This window comes from Musca autumnalis, unplaced genomic scaffold, assembly GCF_047663935.1.
Source record: "Musca autumnalis isolate F117 unplaced genomic scaffold, ASM4766393v1 scaffold_3, whole genome shotgun sequence".
Classification (NCBI taxonomy): Eukaryota; Metazoa; Arthropoda; class Insecta; order Diptera; family Muscidae; genus Musca; species Musca autumnalis.
Window position 1 is genome coordinate 149,146,370 of NW_027411866.1, and position 21,608 is coordinate 149,167,977.

Consider the following 21,608-nt stretch of genomic DNA (forward strand, 5'->3'; position numbering starts at 1 on the left):
CACGATTTGTATGAAAGCTCTTGCATAAATATTATTTAAAAATCCACGATTTGTATGAAAGCTCTTGCATAAATATTATTTAAAAATCCACGATTTGTATGAAAGCTCTTGCATAAATATTATTTAAAAATCCACGATTTGTATGAAAGCTCTTGCATAAATATTATTTAAAAATCCGCGATTTGTATGAAAGCTCTTGCATAAATATTATTTAAAAATCCACGACTTGTATGAAAGCTCTTGCCTAAATATTATTTAAAAATCCACGATTTATATGAAAGCTCTTGCATAAATATTATTTAAAAATCCACGATTTGTATGAAAGCTCTTGCAGAAATATTATATAAAAATCCACGATTTGTATGAAAGCTCTTGCATAAATATTATTTAAAAATCCAGAAATATTATTTCAAAATCCACGACTATTTGTATAAAGATTTTGCAGAAATATAATTTAAAAATCCACTATTATTTGTAGAACGCTTTTGCAGAAATATTATTTAAAAATCAACGACTACTTGTATGAAAGCTTTTGCAGAAATATAATTTAAAAATCCACAATTATTTGTATGAAAGCTCTTGCAGAAGGCTTTTGCAGAAATATTATTTAAAAATCCACGATTATTTGTATGAAAACTCTTGCAGAAATATTATTTAAAAATCTACTACTATTTTTATGAAAGCTCTTGCAGAAATATTATTTAAAAATCCGCAATTATTTGTATGCAAGCACTTCCAGAATACAATATAAAAATCCACTATTATTTGTATGAAAGCTCTTGCAGAAATATTATTTAAAATTTCACGTTTATTTGCATGAAAGCCTTTGCAGAAATATTATCTAAAAAATCAAAGACTATTTTAATGAAAGCTGTATGAAAACTTTTGCGGAAATATTATTTAAAAATCCACTATTATTTGTAGAAAGCTTTTGCAGAAATACTATTTAAAAATCAACGGCTATTTGTATGAAGCTTTTGCAGAAATATAATTTATAAATCCAATATTATTTGTATGAAGCTTTTGCAGAAATATAATTTAAAAATCCACTATTATTTGTAGAACGCTTTTGCAGAAATATAATTTAAAAATCCACTATTATTTGTATGAAAGCTCTTGCAGAAATATTATTTAAAAATCCACTATTATTTGTATGAAGGCTTTTGCAGAAATATTATTTAAAAATCCACTATCCACTATGATATTATTTAAAAATCCGGGATTGTATGAAAGCATTTACAAAAATATTATTTAAAAATCAACAATTACTTGTATGAAAGATTTTGCAGAAACATTATTTAAAAATCCACGATTATTTGTATAAAAGCCTTTACAGAAATATTACTTGAGAATCCTCGATTATTTGTATGAAAGCTCTTGCATAAATATTCTTTAAAAATCCACGATTATTTGTATGAAAGCTCTTGCATAAATATTCTTTAAAAATCCACGATTATTTGTATGAAAGCTCTTGCATAAATATTCTTTAAAAATCCACGATTATTTGTATAAAAGCTTTCGCTGAAATATTATTTAAAAATCCACGATTATTTGTATAAAAGCTTTCGTAGAAATATTATTTAAAAATCCACGATTATTTGTATGAAAGCTTTTGCAGAGATATTATTTAAAAATCCACGATTATTTGCATGAAAGCTTTTGCAGAAATATTATTTAAAAATCCACGATTATTTGTGTGAAAGCTCTTGAAGAAATAGTTCTTAAAAAATCTTATTTAAAAATCTACGATTATTTGCATGAAATCTTTTATAAAAATCCACGATTATTTGTATGAAATCTCTTGAAGAAATCTCTTGAAGAAACTTCTTTAAAAAATCCACGATTGTTTGTATGAAAGCTTTTGCAGAAAAAATTTACGATTATTTGTATAAAATCTCTTGAAGAAACTTCTTTAAAAAATCCACGATTGTTTGTATGAAAGCTTTTGCAGAAATATGATTAAAAAATCCACGATTATTTGTATGAAAGCTTGTGCAGAAATATTATTCAAAATCCACGATTATTTGTATGAAGGCTTTTGCAGAAATATTATTAAAAATCCACGATTATACTTATGAAAGCCCTTGCAGAAATATTATTTAAAAATCCACAATTATTTGTATGAAAGCTTTTGCAGAAATATGAATTAAAAATCCACGATTATTTGTATGAAAGCTTTTGCAGAAATATTATTTAAAAATCCACGATTATTTGTATGAAAGCTTTTGCAGAAATATTATTTAAAAATCCACGATTATTTATTTGTATGAAAGCTTTTGCAGAAATATTATTTAAAAATCCACGATTATTTGTATGAAAGCTTTTGCAGAAATATCTATTATTTAAAAATCCACGATTATTTGTATGAAAGCTTTTGCAGAAATAGCTATTATTTAAAAATCCACGATTATTTGTATGAAAGCTTTTGCAGAAATATATATTTTTTAAAAATCCACTATTATTTGTTTGAAAGCTTTTGCAGAAATACATATTATTTAAAAATCCACGTTTATGTGTATGAAAGCTCTTGCAGATATATTATTTAAAAATCCACGATTATTTGTAAGAAAGCTTTTGCAGAAATATTATTTAAAAATCCACGATTATTTGTATGAAAGCTTTTGCAGAAATATTATTTAAAAATCCACGATTATTTGTATGAAATCTCTTGAAGAAATAGTTCTTAAAAATCTTATTTAAAAATCTACGATTATTTGTATGAAATCTTATATAAAAATCCACGATTATTTGTATGAAATCTCTTGAAGAAATAGTTCTTAAAAATCTTATTTAAAAATCCACGATTATTTGTATGAAAGCTCTTGCAGATATATTATTTAAAAATCCACGATTATTTGTATGAAAGCTTTTGCAGAAATATTATTTAAAAATCCACGATTATTTGTGTGAAAGCTTTTGCAGAAATATTATTTAAAAATCCACGATTATTTGTATGAAATCTCTTGAAGAAATAGTTCTTAAAAATCTTATTTAAAAATCCACGATTAAAAAAAAAAACATTTTTCCACAACATCCCATACGGGACAAGGGAGACTTCTCTCATATCAATGAGTGCACCCCGATTCATATTTAGCTCAATGATATGGGACCTACTGTTTATCGCCGAGTCCGAACGGCGTGTCTTAAGACACCACTTGTGGAGAAGTTTTTCAAGGCTGAAATACTCAGAAAATGTCGCCAACATTACTGAGGGGTATTTTGCCACCGTTGAAAAATGTTTGATGTTGCCTGGCCGGGGAATCGAACCCCCGACCTTCTGCGTGCAAGGCGGGCGTACATACCATTGCACCACGGTGGCACCCAATCCATCCACGATTATTTGTATGAAATCTCTTGAAGAAATAGTTCTTAAAAATCTTATTTAAAAATCCACGATTATTTGTATGAAAGCTTTTGCAGAAATATTATTTAAAAATCCACGATTATTTGTATGAAATCTCTTGAAGAAATAGTTCTTAAAAATCTTATTTAAAAATCTACGATTATTTGTATGAAGTCTTATATAAAAATCCACGATTATTTGTAAGAAATCTTATTTAAAAATCCACGATTATTTGTATGAAATCTTATTTAAAAATCCACGATTATTTGTATGAAAAATCTTGCAAAAATATTCTTTAAAAAAAAACACGATTGTTGATGCTTTACAGCAAAGAGTCAAAATTATATATCACTGGCAAAAAATATACACTCTGAGTAATATAACCCTGAGTAAATATATTCATAAATATGTCTAACTAAAATATATTACCACCGTCTCTAATAATCATAAATTTCTAATATGAACAAATAAAATGGAAAAAAATAATAAATGTAGCCTATGGCGGTCAATGTTGTTGAAAAACGAACATCTGTTGATGGTCATAATAAAACTTGACTCTGTCATAAATTGTAAAATTCTAAATGAAATGAATTTCCACAACAGCAACAACAACATACACAATAAATCTGTAGCGCCTACGACGTCATTAAGTTCTATAAGTTTATACGGCGTTCGGCTTGAACACAAAAGTCCTTACCTTGAGAATTAAAACAAAATGAAAATTCGATGATCCAAAAATAAATCTACACGACCAACAAAACACCACAAAAAAATCATAGACAAAATAAAAAATAATAACAAACAAAATATACAAGCAGAGGGAGATTTACTTACGACCCCAAAAAATTTGTTGTGATTTCTGTTTTTTTTTTTTTTTTTTTTTGGCTATCATTTTTGTTTGTACCGCAAATGTATATTTGGCTCTTGTCCATGGATCATTGGGTTTGTGTTGTCCAACTGTCTGTGAATGACTCGCCGCCACATGGAGCGGAGTGTCTGGCAATTGAACATGATGCCCAGTGCATCTGTCTGTGTTTGCCTGTTCATACAACGGTTAAGTTTAACTTCCATATACGACAAAAATATTATATATGTATGTATTTTTTGTTGTTGTTTGCCATTAAAATGAATATGTTGGTATATTTATATTTTTTAAAAAAAATCACTAACAGTCCAAACAAACACACTGTCGTATATGGAAATATGCGGCAAATGCCGCACACAAAAACATAGTGGATTGTCGAAATAATTATTTTTATAATTGAGTGTGAACAAATAATCAGAAGTGTCAGCCCGAGGAGAACAAACAAATACAAATGTATCCCTTCGCAAAAGTGACACATACATCTGTGATACATCAGATTGTATGTGAACTTTAACAAAAAAAACAAAAACATAGATATGTAGTGTTTTTAGCAGATGTTATTTGCGAGTCAGACAAGAAAAACTATTTCGGTTTTATAAAATTTACTATTCTTTTAACAGGATTAAAAAGAGTAGGATATGTTTTAATTGAATACAGCCAAATAAATGTTTAATGCAAGGGTCAATTAGAAAATTTTAACTGCTAGAAAGTGTGTAGAAATTCACATAAATAAATTATAATAAGCCTGTACATGTAAAAAATCGTTAAGTTTCTCTGTGCCGAACTTTTTATATCATCAAACATAAATATTCTTAACTAAAACAAAACAATTAATTTTCTTTCCTGTGTACAATTTTAGGTGCAAACATTTTTCGACCACGGATAACCCTAATTTCTAAATTATCAGGTGGTACCTTTCTATGGGGCTTTATCAAAGTGTATGTTGACAATTTTTGGTGGAAAATTTTGTGGCTGCAGGGAACTTCAAATGCCAAATCCCAAACAATGACATACAGTGCCGACCAAAATACAGTAAAATTTTTTTAAGGAAGCAACGCTATAAATTTAATTTTTATTTTTATGTATTTATATTTTTTTATTGGAAACACACAAAAATAAGCAATTCAGAATTTAATAAACAAAAGTTAAAAATCAAAAAAACATTTTAAGTCGCAAAGATAAGCGGGCAAAACTAAAGCACCCCCTAATTTTAAGTACAACAAAAGTATTGAAATCAATATTTCGTTAGGTATCCTCTATTGTGGATGACACAAGCACATCTTTTAGAAATTGAGGATACTAAATTAATCATTATTGCAGGCAAAATAATCGATTTTCGAAAAATTTAGCTTAAATCCTCAAAATACTGAAAATCGGGAGGTACCGTTATATGGGGGCTATACCCAAAACTTGGTCCCAGGACCAAAACATTTGGTGGAAATGTTTTGCAACCACTGGGAGCCCTAAGTACCATATTACAGCTGATTTAGTAGGAAAATGTTGCTTAAATACCCAAAATACCGAAGACCGGAAGATACCGTTATAAGGGGGCTATACCAAAACATTAGCCGGTATTGTTCATAGCAAAAAAAAACCTTTCATATCGACAACAAATGAAGGAGCCAGACTGGAATTCGCCAAGACACATCTGAACTAGAGAGTGACCAAAAATGGAGGACTCTGATGTTTTCTGATTACTCTAATTTTATTTTAAAGGATTCAGATGGCATAATGCGTGGACCAAATGGGCAACGGTTAAATTCTAAATATTGCAAAGACACTGTAAAACATCGAGGCGGAACATAATGGTCTGGGATTTTTCTCTGACCAAGGGATTGGACCGAACATTGTTCCACAACATCCCATGCGGGACAAGGGAGGATTTGACCAATTCATAAAATTAATGGAATTAAAGATCGTTTCAAGTATCGTAACGTATTAAAAGGCGCGATGTTGCCTTATGTCGAAGAAGAGATGTCACTTAGATGGACCTTCCAGGAAGATAACGAACCAAATCATGATTCCAAAACATTTCGGCAGAAGTTATCCATTGGTGTGCCCAATACCCTCATCTTAGCTCCCGATTGGGACTTGTGGGAGATCGTTAACTCAAAAATCAACCGAAGAAATTGCAAAACCAAATAAAATTTATTTGAAGCCGCAAAAGTAGCCTGGGAAGCAATATCGCCTGCAATAATTAATAATTTAATATCCTCCATGCCTAAAAGATGTGCTTGTGTCATCCAGAATAGAGGATACGCAACGAAATATTGATTTCAATATTTTTTTACTTCAAATTCCGACCTAAAATGTTTTTTGAATTTTAACTTTGGTTTATTAAATACTGAAAAGAAAAATAAATTTATAACTATGTTTTCTTAACAAAATTATCATTTTAAAAAAATGTACTGAGGGGGTGCTTTAGTTTTGGACGACACTGTATATTGACAACATTTGGTGAAAAAGTATTGTGACCAATGTCAAATTAAAGCATGATCGGTAAATTATTACAGTTAAAATTCTCAAAATGCCGGAAATCGGGAGGCACATTTAGATGGGGCCTATGCCCAAAAGTTGAACTATATTGAACATTTTTAGTGAGAAAGTTTTGTGAAACACCGAAAATCGGAAGGAAATGGACCTATATTGACGATTTTTGATGGAAAATTTTCGTGACCACTGTGACCTTTATTGACAAATTACACCTAAAATCCTCAAAATACCGAAAATCGGGAGGTACCGTTATAAGGGGGTTAATCATGGACCTATGTTGACGATTTCTGGTGGTGAAGTTTCGTGACCACTGGGAACCTCAAATGTCAAAGTACAGATAGTTAAAAACATTAGCTAAAATACTCAAAATATCGAAAATTGATGTTGGGGCTATACCACAACATGAACCAGTGTCCATAATTTTTTGAAATATAAGTTTCTTGTTCACTAGGAACCCTAATTTGTTCTGAAAATGTGACTAAAAACGTCAAAATCCCTGAAATCGGGTTGTACCGTTATATGGGGGCTATACCAAAATGTGGTCCGATGTAACCCATCATCGAACTTGACCTGCCTACACACAAAAGACACATTTTGTCGAAATTTCAGCGTCCTGTTTTCATTTTTGTGGATGTTAGAGTGTTTACAACAGACGGAGGAAAAGTATAGATCGGCTCAGGATTGTACCCTGTTCCAGAATATTATTTTAATTCCTTACAAATAAAAACACCAAGTTAATTTATTCTCCTTACTATGGCGGAAGGTATAAAAAGGAGAAAGGGAAGCTTAGGGAGACTTTAATCTGGACCCAACCATTCGAGACGGACTCCGAATCTGACAGCAAAAACGTATTTAAACCGTTGCAGAAATATCCACTAAAGAGAATGTCCACAAGATGGAATGAAAAAGAAGCAGTTGTCAGCGGCAAACGACAGGTGTTCAACAGGGTCCAGGAGTGCCTAAATGAAAACAAGAGAGCAAAGGCTATAGTCGGGATATGAGCGCCTATGTGATACCCTATACCACTACTCCTGTTCATAAGCTTTTTTGTGCTAAACATTTGTTAGATAGCGTTTATATCAAATACCTTAGGGCTTGGTACTGATTGAAAGCTTTGCTGAAGAGAAAAAGAAGAGAAGCAGAGGTATTTGTCATTACAAAAAAATACTTCAAAATATTAAAATTGGGATAGCTTGTTGAATTTTATAATAATTCTGATATTTTACCATCAATGCCACACAGATATCCGCAGGAAATAAAACTCCACAAATTAGAAATGGGGATATCTGAGCGTCATTGTCTATATCTGAAGTATTTGTACGTCGAGACCTTCATTTTGGTATATATGTATGTATATAAGAAAAGGTCTGCGACCATTATTTCGATGCGTGACAATTTTTTTGACCAAAACCAACTTTAAATACCCTCCCCACATATTCGTGTAGGGTATATACAGCAGAATGCTCCTAAGGAAGCGGAAAAGAAGATTAGATCTTCCGAAGAAGAGAACACTGCAAAACGATCGAAGAAGAAGCCTTCCACCCGCACTTTAGCAAAGGGCGACGGAGTTACCTCCGACATGAAGATAGTGACGCTGATCACCCTGCAGACCTTCCAGAAGAGGTAGATGATCGTGGAGGCTTATTGGGCCCTTTGCGTTTCTGATTCCAGGAATTGCACTGAGCATAAAGTCCGCTAGACCATATTTCTACGGTGAAAATCGAGCATTCCGATTTCGAAGTTGTTTTTATCCACGTTTTTTTTTTTTTTTTTTTTTTTTTTTGATATTTTGGCATATTACATCCAAACCATTGAGATTTTCGATCCAACACACAGTGGATCAACCCATTGGCCAAAAAGAAAAAAAATAATGCCAAAATTTTGGAACAACATCTGGCAACTCAGACAGCTATGACACCTTTCAAAAATATATTAATTTTTGTTTCATTCGAACGCGATCTTCTTAAGAATAGCTTCACAAGTCGGAATATTTGACTAATATTTTTTGTTCTGAGTACAACCTATATTTTAAGTGCAAGTAAATATATTAAAAATATCGTGAAACTAATACGTATAGCAAAATATTATAGTGGATTTTGAAGGCTATTAGTTTAATTTTCGTTAAAAATAGTGTTTTAGCGTGTTGTGCAATTCTAGTTAGCTGCCTATTTTCTTAATGTATTTTGTAATGCCAATTCGTTCATATACTTTAATTTCACCTAGGGTTTTAGTCATGATGCCCACCAGTGCCCACCTCAGGAATAATTTTCCAAAGTAGTTCATGGGTTTAAGATTATTCAGTATTAAAATCAGCTGCCATCTAGGGCCAGACTATAAATGGTGGGCCGCTAACTAAAACTGCCCTAGAATAGGGTTTCTATGGATATATTAGCGTATAACTCTGTTATCTGACCACGTACATTAACATAATTGGCATCAGTGGCAAGATGAAGAAATCTTCTTCCAAAATTGTCTTACGTTGGCGGTACGTGGCTTCCAGGAAGAACGCTATAAGATCTATATTAAACATTTTACCAATTTTCAGACAAAAATGTTGATTTGTTTTAATCCGCTAAATTGGTTGGATTTTATGTTGTTTTGGAGATTGTTTTGTTTCCCCAAGCATAAGCATCATAAGATAATTGGGACCTTTGTTCATATCATTTTGTATTAACAGCATAAAACAATTCTTACCGTATACCCCCTCCAGAAGGGAAAGGAGGGGAGAATGTTACGCTCGTGGATTCATAAAACACTCTTCGCAGCAGCACCAAGCTGTAACCGGCGCATTGGCTTGATTTTTACACTCTAGTGGTCTAGTGGACTTTTTTGCTCAGTACAATCCCAGGAATCAGAAACCCGAATAACCCAATAAGGTGGTCAAATCGGCCCACCCTAATGGTTATGTACCAATGCCACCCTCTTGATGGTCCACTCTTTGGTAAAATTATCGAACTTCGTTTTGATTCCTGTACATCTCGATTTTTATACCCTCAGCATTTATGCTAACGAGGGTATATATATACACTTTTATATGGGCAAGATGTAACTCATCGAAATATTGGATTTAGACTCCAACTATGTTTGGACGAAATCCGTTTCAGACAACTTCGAGTTGATTTAGACATGTCCGTCCGTCTGGCTGGAGCGCACGATAACTCTCAAACGGACCAACCAATTCGGTCCAAAATATGGTTTTCGTAATTGTTTGTTCAAACTTAGTTTAAGTTCAAAGATGGGTTATATCGGTCCACTCATTCCGGTACCTCCCCCACAAAATATTCGGAAAATTTGTGCGCACGATAGCTCTTGAAGGCAGTAACCGATTTGCACATCGTGGAATTTCTAACAGACTTAGATAAGGTTCCAATATGGACTTAATTGGTCCACTCCCTTGGGTACCTCCCACACAAAATTTCGAAAAAGTACAGTTTCGTACCTGCTCTCGGACCAAAATTAATGTAAGTTCAAAGATAACCCATATCTGTCCACTCCCACAGGTAGCTCCCCCCAGACGTTCAGAAATGTTCGGAAAAATTGTTCGCACGATAACTCTTGAAGGGAGAGACCGATTTGCTCCATACTTTACACATCCATTTATATCCACCAGGTTCGAATATGTGTGGCTACCTGCCATACAACATATCGAAAATGTTTGGAAAATTTGTGTGTACGATAACTCTTGAAGGTAGTAACCGATTTAGTCCATACTTTGCGCATTGTACCAGACTTAAATCAGGTCCCAATATGGACTCAATCGGTCCACTCCTTTGGATACCTCTTACACAAATTATCGGAAAAGTTCACTTTATGACCTGCTCTCTAATCACTTTGATGTTTGTTGATGCATCTTGCATTCGATGCCTTCATTTCGACGGTAAACGTTTTTTCAGGGGCAAGTCCATAATTTTTGAGAAAAAGCCCAAAAGGCGTAAAAAACCCCTATGACACCATAGGTAATGGCTGGAGAGCACGATAACTCTCGAACTGATCAACCGATTAGTTCCAAAATTTGACATTCGTCATATTTTGTCCAAACGTACGAAGATGGACAATTCCGATCCACAATTTCCGGTACTTCCCCCAATATTTAAAAAATGTCACAAAATTGTATGCACGGGGCAAGAAATTTGGTCCAAACTTTGGATCTCCTTATATTTTGTTAAAATTTAGTTTAACTTCTTAAATCGACCATATCGGTCCTCTCCTTAGGGTAACTCCCCCACAAAAGTTCAACATTTGTGTCTAAGTGCAGTTTAGGGTCTGTGCGACAATCCTTTGGAAATATATACCGATGCTGTTCCTTGTGGTCCTGCTTATAGCGATATTATGTGTTCCGTGGACAAGTGGTCCTGCTTATAGCGATATTATGTGTTCCGTGGACAAGTCTTCCTGCTTCCTGGCATAAAGGTCCAAAAGTTATACGACGACCCACTGAAATGACTAGTGGGCGCGATATCTGTCGAAAAGATATGCCTCCCAAAATAAGATCCAATTCCATAATAGACTATGTCAGTCCATTCTTTCAAGTACCTCCTCCGCAACACTTTTGAACTTTAATCCTAATCCACATTTTTGTCGGCAAGTTAAAATGTCCAAAAGCACCACAAAAATTCTGAAAATACCATACACATATTCGATCTGTCCGTAGATGAAAGTTTCAATCCACATGGGCTGAGGGTATATCTCTGTTCACACTACAGGTTTTAATTTATCTCTTTTATTACTGTTTCTCCCCGAAGTTGATCTGTGGTTCATGTGATTTTGCAAATGGAGCAGATCGAAATATAGACTGCTCAACGTTGAACAAGAAGATATCAATGCGATACCCACAATTGTGATAGCCTCCTAATAGGCCACCTGAACTTATTCTAAAATATCCAATGTCATCTCTTTAAAAGTCCCTAGGAAAATTATGGTTCCGATAGCTCTTCCGAAATGTGTTCTGCACTTTACAACTTGCTATGTTTTAAAAGCTTTCTTTTAAAAACATCACGTGAATTAATTAAACCCATTCCATTGAAACATCTCCTCCAGTAATCAATAATTCCTAGCATACTGCAAAACAAAAAAAATATTCTTACGGTAATATGTAAAAGTCAATCAAAAAACACTTAAATCACGCATTCACCATTCTCAAAAAAAAAAAAATCGACAGATGGACGTTCGTGAAAATGCAAACGAAAAATAAACGTAATTTTTCATTTTCTTAAATTGCAGGCATCAATTTATGGGCTTTTAATGATTTGTTTGTTTATATAGTGCCGCTGCGTCCATACATCAACAGGGAGAGAAAGTGTAGTGCCACACAAGCACAGAGTGCCGGTGTTCAGTGGCGATGGATGGTTGTTTGGTTCATATCCGGAAGAATGTTTATATTTTCTTAACCTCTGTTAATGGGACCTGATGTGGTTGCAGCTACCACATCAAGTAATCGAATGGGGTTTCTGTTTGTAAACATAACACAACATCTTGTAGATGTTGGTGGTCAGTCGGCTGGCTGGTCAAGGTGGTGGATGAGACTAGTAGACGAATGGATATATCACCGAACAGACAAACTCGTACATACATTGCCAATCAGTTGTCAGTTCGACTCTTCGAAGATGTGTCAATTAAATGAAAATTCAACATTTCTGTGGGAATGCTTTTCTTTGTTTGTACACTTTTACTACACACTGACATTTTTCTGAGTGTCCATGTCCAAGAGTCGCGTAATAATTGTTGGACACCATCCAGTATTTTTAATTGGTTTAAGAATTTATGTACATTCTGAGAGGAAATTTCTTTCATTTTGGCTCATTTACATAAGCATGTGTAAATTGTATTTCGCAAAGATGTCTCCTCATTCTTTCATCGTCTCAAAATATTTTTTTAAATTTATTTTATCTTTTTTGCTTTCAGTCTTCTCCCCCTGCTTTGTTGAATGGTGGAATTTTAATATCGACCAATGTCAATTCATTATCATCGCAGTCATCGTCATCATCATCTTCAACATCACCCTCCTCAGCCGATACAACAGCAGCAGTAGAAACAAATGACGTCAACAAGACCATCCACCAAGATACGACGACTATGAGTGGTGCACTGGGTATGCAGCAACCGCACAGCCATAATTACAATTCCTCTTCGTCAATACTAGCGCCTCAGACAATAACGCTTGCAAGTAATCGGTAAGTTCCACATTTCTGTGTTATTTTCGAAAATAATTTTTAATTTGTATTGTTGTAGTTTATACATATGTATGTAGTATATGACTTTAATTGTTCTGTTGCCTTGCTTTATTACTTTTCATTTCATTCAATGGCATCGATATGATGAAGAGTGTAGTAACCCAGATATATAATTTGTTTTTAAATTGGCAATTTCTCATTAATCATTTCAAAGATCAATGTATTTTTCAATAAATTTTTATAAGTAAAATAGTTTCAATTGGTAGAGTCAAGCGTGCGGTCCCCTACAATGGTTAGTAAAAATGCAAGGAACTACAAGATGAAAGTGTTTAAATTTTATAAGGGTGATACCCGAAGGTGTTGTCAGATATAGACATTCTTGGGACTTGCTGTACGTTTGGAAGAAATTATACGATGCACAATTTTACGAAAAACCTACCAAAACTCTAAAAATAAATGGATTTAGACCCAACATTGGGGTCATACGTTTTTCGGGCCGCTGCACGGTGGTCGAAAGCACTGATCTAGCGGCGCGAAATTAATAACTTGCAAACGAATTGAGATACGTCACTGAAATTTTGCACAAACTCAGCTTGTACCTGCGAGTAATAATGGGCCAAATATGAACAATATCGGCTAGTGTTTTGGTATAGCCCCCATATAACGGTACCTTCCAATTTTCGGTATTTTGAGGATTTAAGCCTCAGTTTCGTAGCAAATTAGCTGTTATTTGGTACTTAGGGTTCCTAGTGGTCACAAAATATTTCCACCACAAATTATGGAAATAGGTGCACGTTTTGATATATCCCCCATGTAACCGTACCTCCTAATTTAAGGTATTTTGAATATCACGACCACATTTTTAAACCAACTTGGCTGTAATTTTACATTCCGTGTTCTCACTGCGTATAAAATCTTCTTACAAAACATTTTCAATACGGATTTATGTTTCGATATAGCCCCTTTTATGGTACCCCCGATTCGTAGAATTTTTACTAGTTATCCCATATTTAATAACATATTTAGCTATAATATGGTTTTATAGTGTCTCCGGGGAAGAACTCCTCCTTGCAAACATTTCTCAAGAAAGGTCCATATTTTGATTTAGTCCCATACAAATGCACAGCTAAATTTGTATGAATTTCATACAAAATTCCTTATTTTAAAAGTGCAGTCATCAAAAGATTTGCAAATATTTGCAGCCCTAATGTGGTTATTCCGTATCCAGAGAGTCCAATTTCATTCCCCAAAAAATAATCGAACCTAAGTTAAGGCAAGTTTACAAGATGCACTCTATGGAACAAGCGCGTACAACCCATAAAAACACTAAAAATTGAATTTTTGAAAATTTATTGCTTTATAACGATGTACCTCCAGACTCCAAACTAATTTTTATAATTTAAATCACACCCTCTGTTTCATTACGAATTTTTTTAACATTTAAACAAATATGAAGTTAACTTTTTTGCTACAATTTTTTAAAATCAGATGCAACAAAAACTCTTGTATTTGATAGTGAAATCGATATCGAGTAATCGATACAATGGAAAATATTTCGCAATTTTATAGTTCGATTTTTTGACTTTCGCGCCGCTAGATCAGTGGTTTCGACCAGTGTCCTGGTTTAATTTTTCATATTTTTTATAACCCCTGCATTAAACGGGATCTTTTTGATCACTTCTCCTATAAAATGTGATCGTATCAAATCAAAATATTCTACAAATTTGTTTGGCTTAATTTTTTACTATAGGTCGTACTTCATGTGAGTTTTGTCAAAATTTTGATACAAAACATAATTTTACAAGAATAACGTCAAACACAAAAATTTTACTATAAGTCACCAAAGGACTGAAATCAATATTTTCATTATGAACCAAGGACATATCGTTATCGATTTTGCCAAACAAAAAGAAACTAAAATAGAGGTGCAATCTTCTGCCATTTCTACAGTTTGGGAAATACATTAGTTAAGATTACTTGGAATCATTTCACTTTATGTACATGATGTCTTTGGCAACTTTACTGACAAGAATGCGAGGAATATTTTTCTTACTAAAATTAACCCTCGTGTGAGTCATAAAATTGACCTTTTGGTACCCTTTTCAACAAATCTTTAAAATTACCTATAAAATGTGATCGTATCAGATCAAAATATTCTAGAAATTTGTTCGCCATACAATTTTACTATAGGTCCTAGAATACATCAAAACATTAAATTTTACCTAAACGCCAGGAAGTTTCCCCATACTATATTCTGACATTCTGAATCAAAGAAAATGTGTGTATATCGGCAAGATAAAATATCACATAAAAACGAAAAGTGCAAATATGTGCAGGATGTTTCGATGGAAATTGGTAAAAAATTCTTCCCTTCTTCTGAAATGATAAGGTACACAGCCCAACTCGATCTTACTCTAAAGTATTTTCATAATTTATTGTGAAAATTGACATTAAATATAATCAACAAGTGCGGACATGAAGTATTAAAAAAACGGGCACTTCATTGGCGACACTGAACATTTTAAATTCGTTTCACATATATTTCAATAGAACAAGTAAGAAAGTATCAGTCAGATGTGCTGACGGCGATATACCCTCAGCCACTGACCAAAAAAAAAAAAAAAAAAAAAACAAAACCATAACAAAGACAATAATTGAGGCCCTCAGTGCCGAAACGGCCTAATCCACATGCCCCAAAAAAATCAAACTGACTATAAAGATCTAACCGGAACTTTTTGAAATAAATTCTAAAAAAACTCCATATTGCATTACATAATACTAGGTTATATTACCTGCTAAAATAATGCAATTTGGATTTTTCTTCAGAATTTATTTTAAGAGGTTCCGGTTAAATCTTCATTGTCAGCTTAATTTTTTGGGCCGTTTTGGCACTGAGCGCCTCAATTATGTCGTATATAAAATTGATTTTGTATTACGAGTTTGCTTTTAAATCGGTATATTCCGTAATGTGGGGCTATACCAAATCATTAACATATACCAAACATTTTTAGTAACTAAACTTCTTCATAAAGAACTCGAAATATTAAATTACTTTCAACTAAGTTTGAAAGAAATTTTTAAAAGAAGTTTTAGAGTTATTTTGCACAATAGCCTTTTTAGTGTGTTCCGGCAGGGTTTTGTAGCTTGGACCATTATCTCAGGAAGTATTAACTTACTCCGAAAAAAATGTGCCGTTGTAAATGAAGCCGCTAGAACAACCTACTGAAAAAAGAATCAAAACGATGCCAGAGGAGCTCTTAAACTTCACTTATTCCGAATTTTGTGTGGGAGGTACCCGAAGGAGTGGACCGAACCTGATACATGACTGGATGAAATAATATGATGTACCAATTCTCCACCAATCAGAAACTTTCTGCGAGAATTATATTTCTGATTTGCCATTTTGGTTGGTGCCGTCAGGGGTTCTTGGAGCTTTTAGGCTAATATCCCAAATGGTATGGACTTGCGCAAGAAAAAAATTGTACCGTCGTAAAGAGAACCGCAAGGACAACTTACTGAAACAAATTTCAAAACGATCTGAGAAGAGCTCTAAAAATGCACTTTTTGTGTGGGAGGTACCCAAAGGAGTGGACTAATATAGTCCATATTCGAACCCGAACTATATCTGGAAGGAATATTACGATGTGTAAAGTTTCGACCAAATCCAATGCTCCATTCGGGAGTTATCGTTCACACCATTTTACAGAAAATTTTTGAACTTTTGTGTGAACTTCGAACTTAAACTAATTTTGGACAAAATGTTACGATACCCAAATTTTGGTTCGAATCGGTTGATCCGTTCGAGAGTAATCGTGCACACCAGCTAGACAGACAGACGGGCGGACATGGCTAAATCGACTGCAAATTGTCTGAAACGAATTTCGTCAAACACACTTGGGGTCTAAAACCGTTATTTCGATGAGGCACATTTTTGGTCGTATCAAAGTGTATATCGGCCTTTTTGTAGAAAATTTACTTATGTTGAAACTGAGGTATGGGGTATTGTAACTCGCGAATTGTTGTAATATACCATAACTTTTGAACGCATTCAGGTAAAATAAACTGTTTTAGCACGATTCACCGATGGATTTCTTAAAATTATAATTTGAGCGGAAGCTGTGGTCATATTAATGTAAAAAATATGAAAAAATCGTTGAAGGAAACGAGCTTTTAAGTCAATTTTCAATTAGTGGCTTTACAATGCAATGTAGAGTATAATGTTCAAAGAAGAAGTTAAAGAATACACTTCAGAGATGAAGTTTCTAATGTATGATTTTTTAATATAACCATTGCATCAATCTCAAACGGATGCTGACATTCTGAAGACTGAAAAATTGGGTTTTTTGAATTTTTGCTCTAATCGGGACGTGCAACTGTACTCGTTTAAAAACTGGTCTTGAGATTGTATTACTCGCAATTACGAATTTTTTGATGTATAACTCGGGCGTGTAGCCTTCAAAGGTTCACAACAATCTCAGCTTAAATCGAAATTTTTGTGCGTAAATTTTTTTAAAAAACCTGTTTTTTGATTCAAAATTTGCAACTGCCATTAAACTGTCGGTGAAATCCGCGTGAATTTGGTTTTTACGTTCTGATTCTAATAAGCCATGACGCATCCAAATCCAAATGATACCCCTCAAATTTCGAAAATCTGCAAAAAATGTTTTTGAAAATTTCGCGCATTGCAACGCGTTTTGGAAGCGTAATTTTTAATGTAATAAATAGAGCTATATGCCTGTTTAAAATGTGCGAAAACATATATTTCAAAACTATCGCTAATCCGGAGATACAATTGATTATACCCTCAGCCTTTAGGCTAAAGAGGGTATTTACACTTTGATACGGCCAAAAATGTGCCTCATCGAAATAATGGTTTTAGACCCCAAGTATGTTTGGACGAAATGTGTTTCAGACAATTTTGAGTCGATCTAGCAATGTCCGTCCGTCTGTCTGTCTGTCTGTCTGGCTGGCTGGTGCGCACGATAACTCTCGAACGGATCAATCGATTCGGTTCAAATTTTGGGTATCGAAATATTTTGTCCAGACTTGATTTAAGTTCGAAGATGGGCCATATCGGTCCACTCCTTCAGGTACCTCCCCCACAAAAGTTCAAAAATGTTCGGAAAAATTGTCCGCACGATAACTCTTGAAGGGAGTAACCGAATTAGTCCATACTTTGCACATCGTGACATTTCTACCAGACATAGATGAGGTTCCAATATGGACCCTATTGGTTCACTCTTTCGGGTACCTCCCACACAAAATTTTGCTTAAGTGCAGTTTAAGGCCTGCTCTCGAATCGCTTTTATTTTTGTTGCAGCCACTTGTATTCACTACCCCCATTACAACGATATAATTTTTTTCAGGAGCAAGTCCATATATCCTCAGAAATCAGCACGAAAACTGCAAACATCCCATATAATGTGTCGTAGTTGGAGTGCACGATAACTCTCGAACGGATCAACATATTTGGTTAAAATTTTGGGTTTTTCAATATTTTGACCAAACTTAGTTTAAATTCGAAGATCGGTCCACTCCTTCCGGTACCTCCCCCACAAATGTTCACAATTTTTCGCCAAGATTGTGGGCATGATAACTCTAGGAGGGAGTAACCGAATTGAGCCAAACTTTGCTATTGGTAATATTACTTTCAGGCATAGATCGAGTTCTAATATGGACTATATCGGTCCACTCATTTGAGTACCTCCCACAGAAAATTTGGAAAAAGTATAGTTTAACAACTCCTCTCTGATCTTATTAATTTGTGACGCAGAAGGTTGCACTTGCGGCCCCTGTTACGACGTTGTAATTTTTTTCGTGGGCAAGTCCATACTTCCTGAGATAATGACCCAAAAAGGTCTAGAAAATCCTACCGGCACCACATAAACTGTCTAATGTGTAAAATAACCCTTTAAGAGAGAAATTGATTTAGCTCAAACTTTGTAAATTGAAAAGTAAAATTGTAATGTATTTAAATTCAGAAAATTAAGTACAACATATTTAATTATATAGTCTGTAAGGAAAATATCCATAGACTAATAAAGAAAAAAATATTTCCTACAGATTTGTATTAGGTCCGAATATGTACTACATCGGATCACTCCTATGGGTACACCCTACCCAAAGTTTGGAAAAAATTCACTCGTCTTGGATGATTCTGAATTTTGTTGCAATATGTAGTTTTTTGCGGCCCTTTCCATCCTGGAAAATTTTCCCAACAGCTAAAAAACCTACAGAAGTATTGTGTTAACTTTTTTTCTTCGGGTACGTGGCTGAGGGTATATCTCTGTCGGCTCAGCTGACTGATACTTTCTTACTTGTTTTTTCTAAAAATTAAGTGCGATGCTACATCCACGGTTCTTGATGGATCGCAATGAAACGACATCAAATGATGTATTTTTTAAAGGTTATCATCGAAATTGGATGCGCATAAAATGTAAATGAACTTCGTGGAAATTATGACCATCTAACTGTATTTTGCGCAAACTTTCACAAACTGTATACCAAATAACAGCGATTGATTTGCTGTGTTGGAAAATCGGATGCGCATCATGTCGTTTTCACTATTACGCGGTTTATATGCATTTCAAATGTTGTAATATTCAATATAACATTATTTTAATGTTATGCCACAATTGGAATTCGTTGTGATTTAATATAATGTTCTAAAAATATTCGCCAATAGAAAAACTATAAGCGAAAAATGTGTTGCAACGGAATATCTTCATTATTGCGTGAAATTTGGACGAAAATGACGAAGAACTCAAACACTTTTCCTCCAACCTTTCCTATAAAACCATAAAAAAATAAAAATAGAATAACATGCTTTTTATTTTTTTCGTCATATTTTCTTTGTATTTTTGCAAATAACATGAATACTATAGCTCAAAACTTCACGACTTAGGTTTCATTTTATTCCTCACAATCTCTGGATGCTGCTATAATTTTTATATATATATTTTTGTAAGTAAAAGCGCTATTGTTTCAAAAATATGTTTGTAAATACGTAAAATTATTTAACAAATTCAATTTTTGGCGAATCCATTGAAACTTTTCGAATTTTTTTTGCATCATCGCAAAGGGTGCGAATTCAGTTAACGATAATTGGATGTAAAAGCTTACTATATTAAGCCGCGATTTTTTTAGAATTTTTTCTAATTAGCATAATTAAAACGGTCATGTCTTTTGCGCGCAACCATCAAAGTTGGTAACGAACACAGATTTGGAATGACGATTTTTTTCTTAATCTATGTACCAAAAATCATAGATGTAGTATCAAATTTTTTTTTTTGATTTTTTTGAAATGGAAAAGACGATTTTAGACATTTTTGCTGATATACCCTTTCTAGCCTAAAGGCTGAGGGTATAATTACAAAAAAACCTTTGTTTATTTTGGATATTATAATATTTTAATAAACAACTTAAATATTGAGAAAAAACATTTTTCCAAATAGGGTCACTTTAACCTGTTTATACCCTCAGCCTTTAGGCTAAAGAGGGTATTTACACTTTGATACGATCAAAAATGTGCCTCATCGAAATAATGGTTTTAGACCCCAAGTATGTTTGTACGATATCCGTTTCAGACAATTTTGAGTAGATCTAGCAATGTCCGTCCGTCTGTCTGTCTGTCCGTCTGTCTGTCTGTCTGTCTGGCTGGCTGGTGCGCACGATAACTCTCGAACGGATCAATCGATTCGGTTCAAATTTTGGGTATCGAAATATTTTGTCCAGATTCGATTTAAGTTCGAAGATGGGCCATATAGGTCCACTCCTTCAGGTACCTCCCCCACAAATGTTCAAAAATTGTCGCAAAACTTGTGCGCACGATAACTCTTGTAGGGAATAATCGATTTGGTCCATACTTTGCACATCGTGTAATTTCTACCAAACTTAGATGAGGTTCCAATATGGACTCAATCGGTCCACTCCATCGGGTACCTCCCACACAAAATTTCGGAAAAGTTCAGTTTAGGACCTGGTCTCGAATCGCTTTGATTTTTGTTTACTCAAGTTGTATTCGCTGTCCTCTATACGACGCTGTAAGTTTCATTAGGGGCAAGTCCATACTTCCTTTGAAAATATCCTGAAAGTTACAAAAAAACCCTATGACATCGTGTGTAGTGGTTGGAGCGCATGATAACTCTCGAACGGACCTGCCGATTCGGTCCAACATTTGGCTTTCGTAATATTTTGTCCAAACTTAGTTCAAGTTCAGAGATGGATTATATCGGTCCACTCCTTCCGGTACCTCCCCCACAAAAGTTCGAAAATGTTCGGAAAATTTGTGCGTGCAATAACTCTTGAAGTAAGTAACCGATTTGGTCCATACATTGCACATTATGAAATTTCTACCAGACTTAGATGAGGTTCCAATATGGACTCAGTCGGTAAACTCCTTCGAGTACCTCCCACACAAAATTTCGGAAAAGTTCAGTTTAGGACCTGCTCTCGAATCGCCTTGGTTTTTGTTGTAACATTTTGTATTCACTTTCCCCTATACGAAGGTACAAGTTTCCTCAGGGGCAGGTCCATACTTCCTGAAAAAATAGCCTGAAATTTGAAAAACAAACCCTATGACACCGTGTTTATGGGTGGAAGCGCAAGATAACTCTCGAACGGAAATGCCGATTCCGGCCAAAATTTGGCCTTCGTAATATTGTTTCCAAACTAAGTTTAAGTTCGTAGATAAGCCCCCCCACAAAAGTTCAAAAATATTCGGAAAAATTGTGCGCAC

General features: G+C 34.1%; 1 protein-coding gene across 1 annotated transcript in view; it reads left to right on the forward strand.

Moving 5' to 3' along the window:
- The window catches only part of Scgdelta (sarcoglycan delta), a 145,369-nt gene that overhangs the window by 54,839 nt on the left and 68,922 nt on the right, over window positions 1-21,608 (forward strand). Inside the window, exon 2 of the mRNA XM_073975621.1 lies at window positions 12,603-12,871. Within this exon, the coding sequence (XP_073831722.1) occupies window positions 12,603-12,871 (269 nt within the window). The remainder of the gene's footprint in view (window positions 1-12,602; window positions 12,872-21,608) is intronic.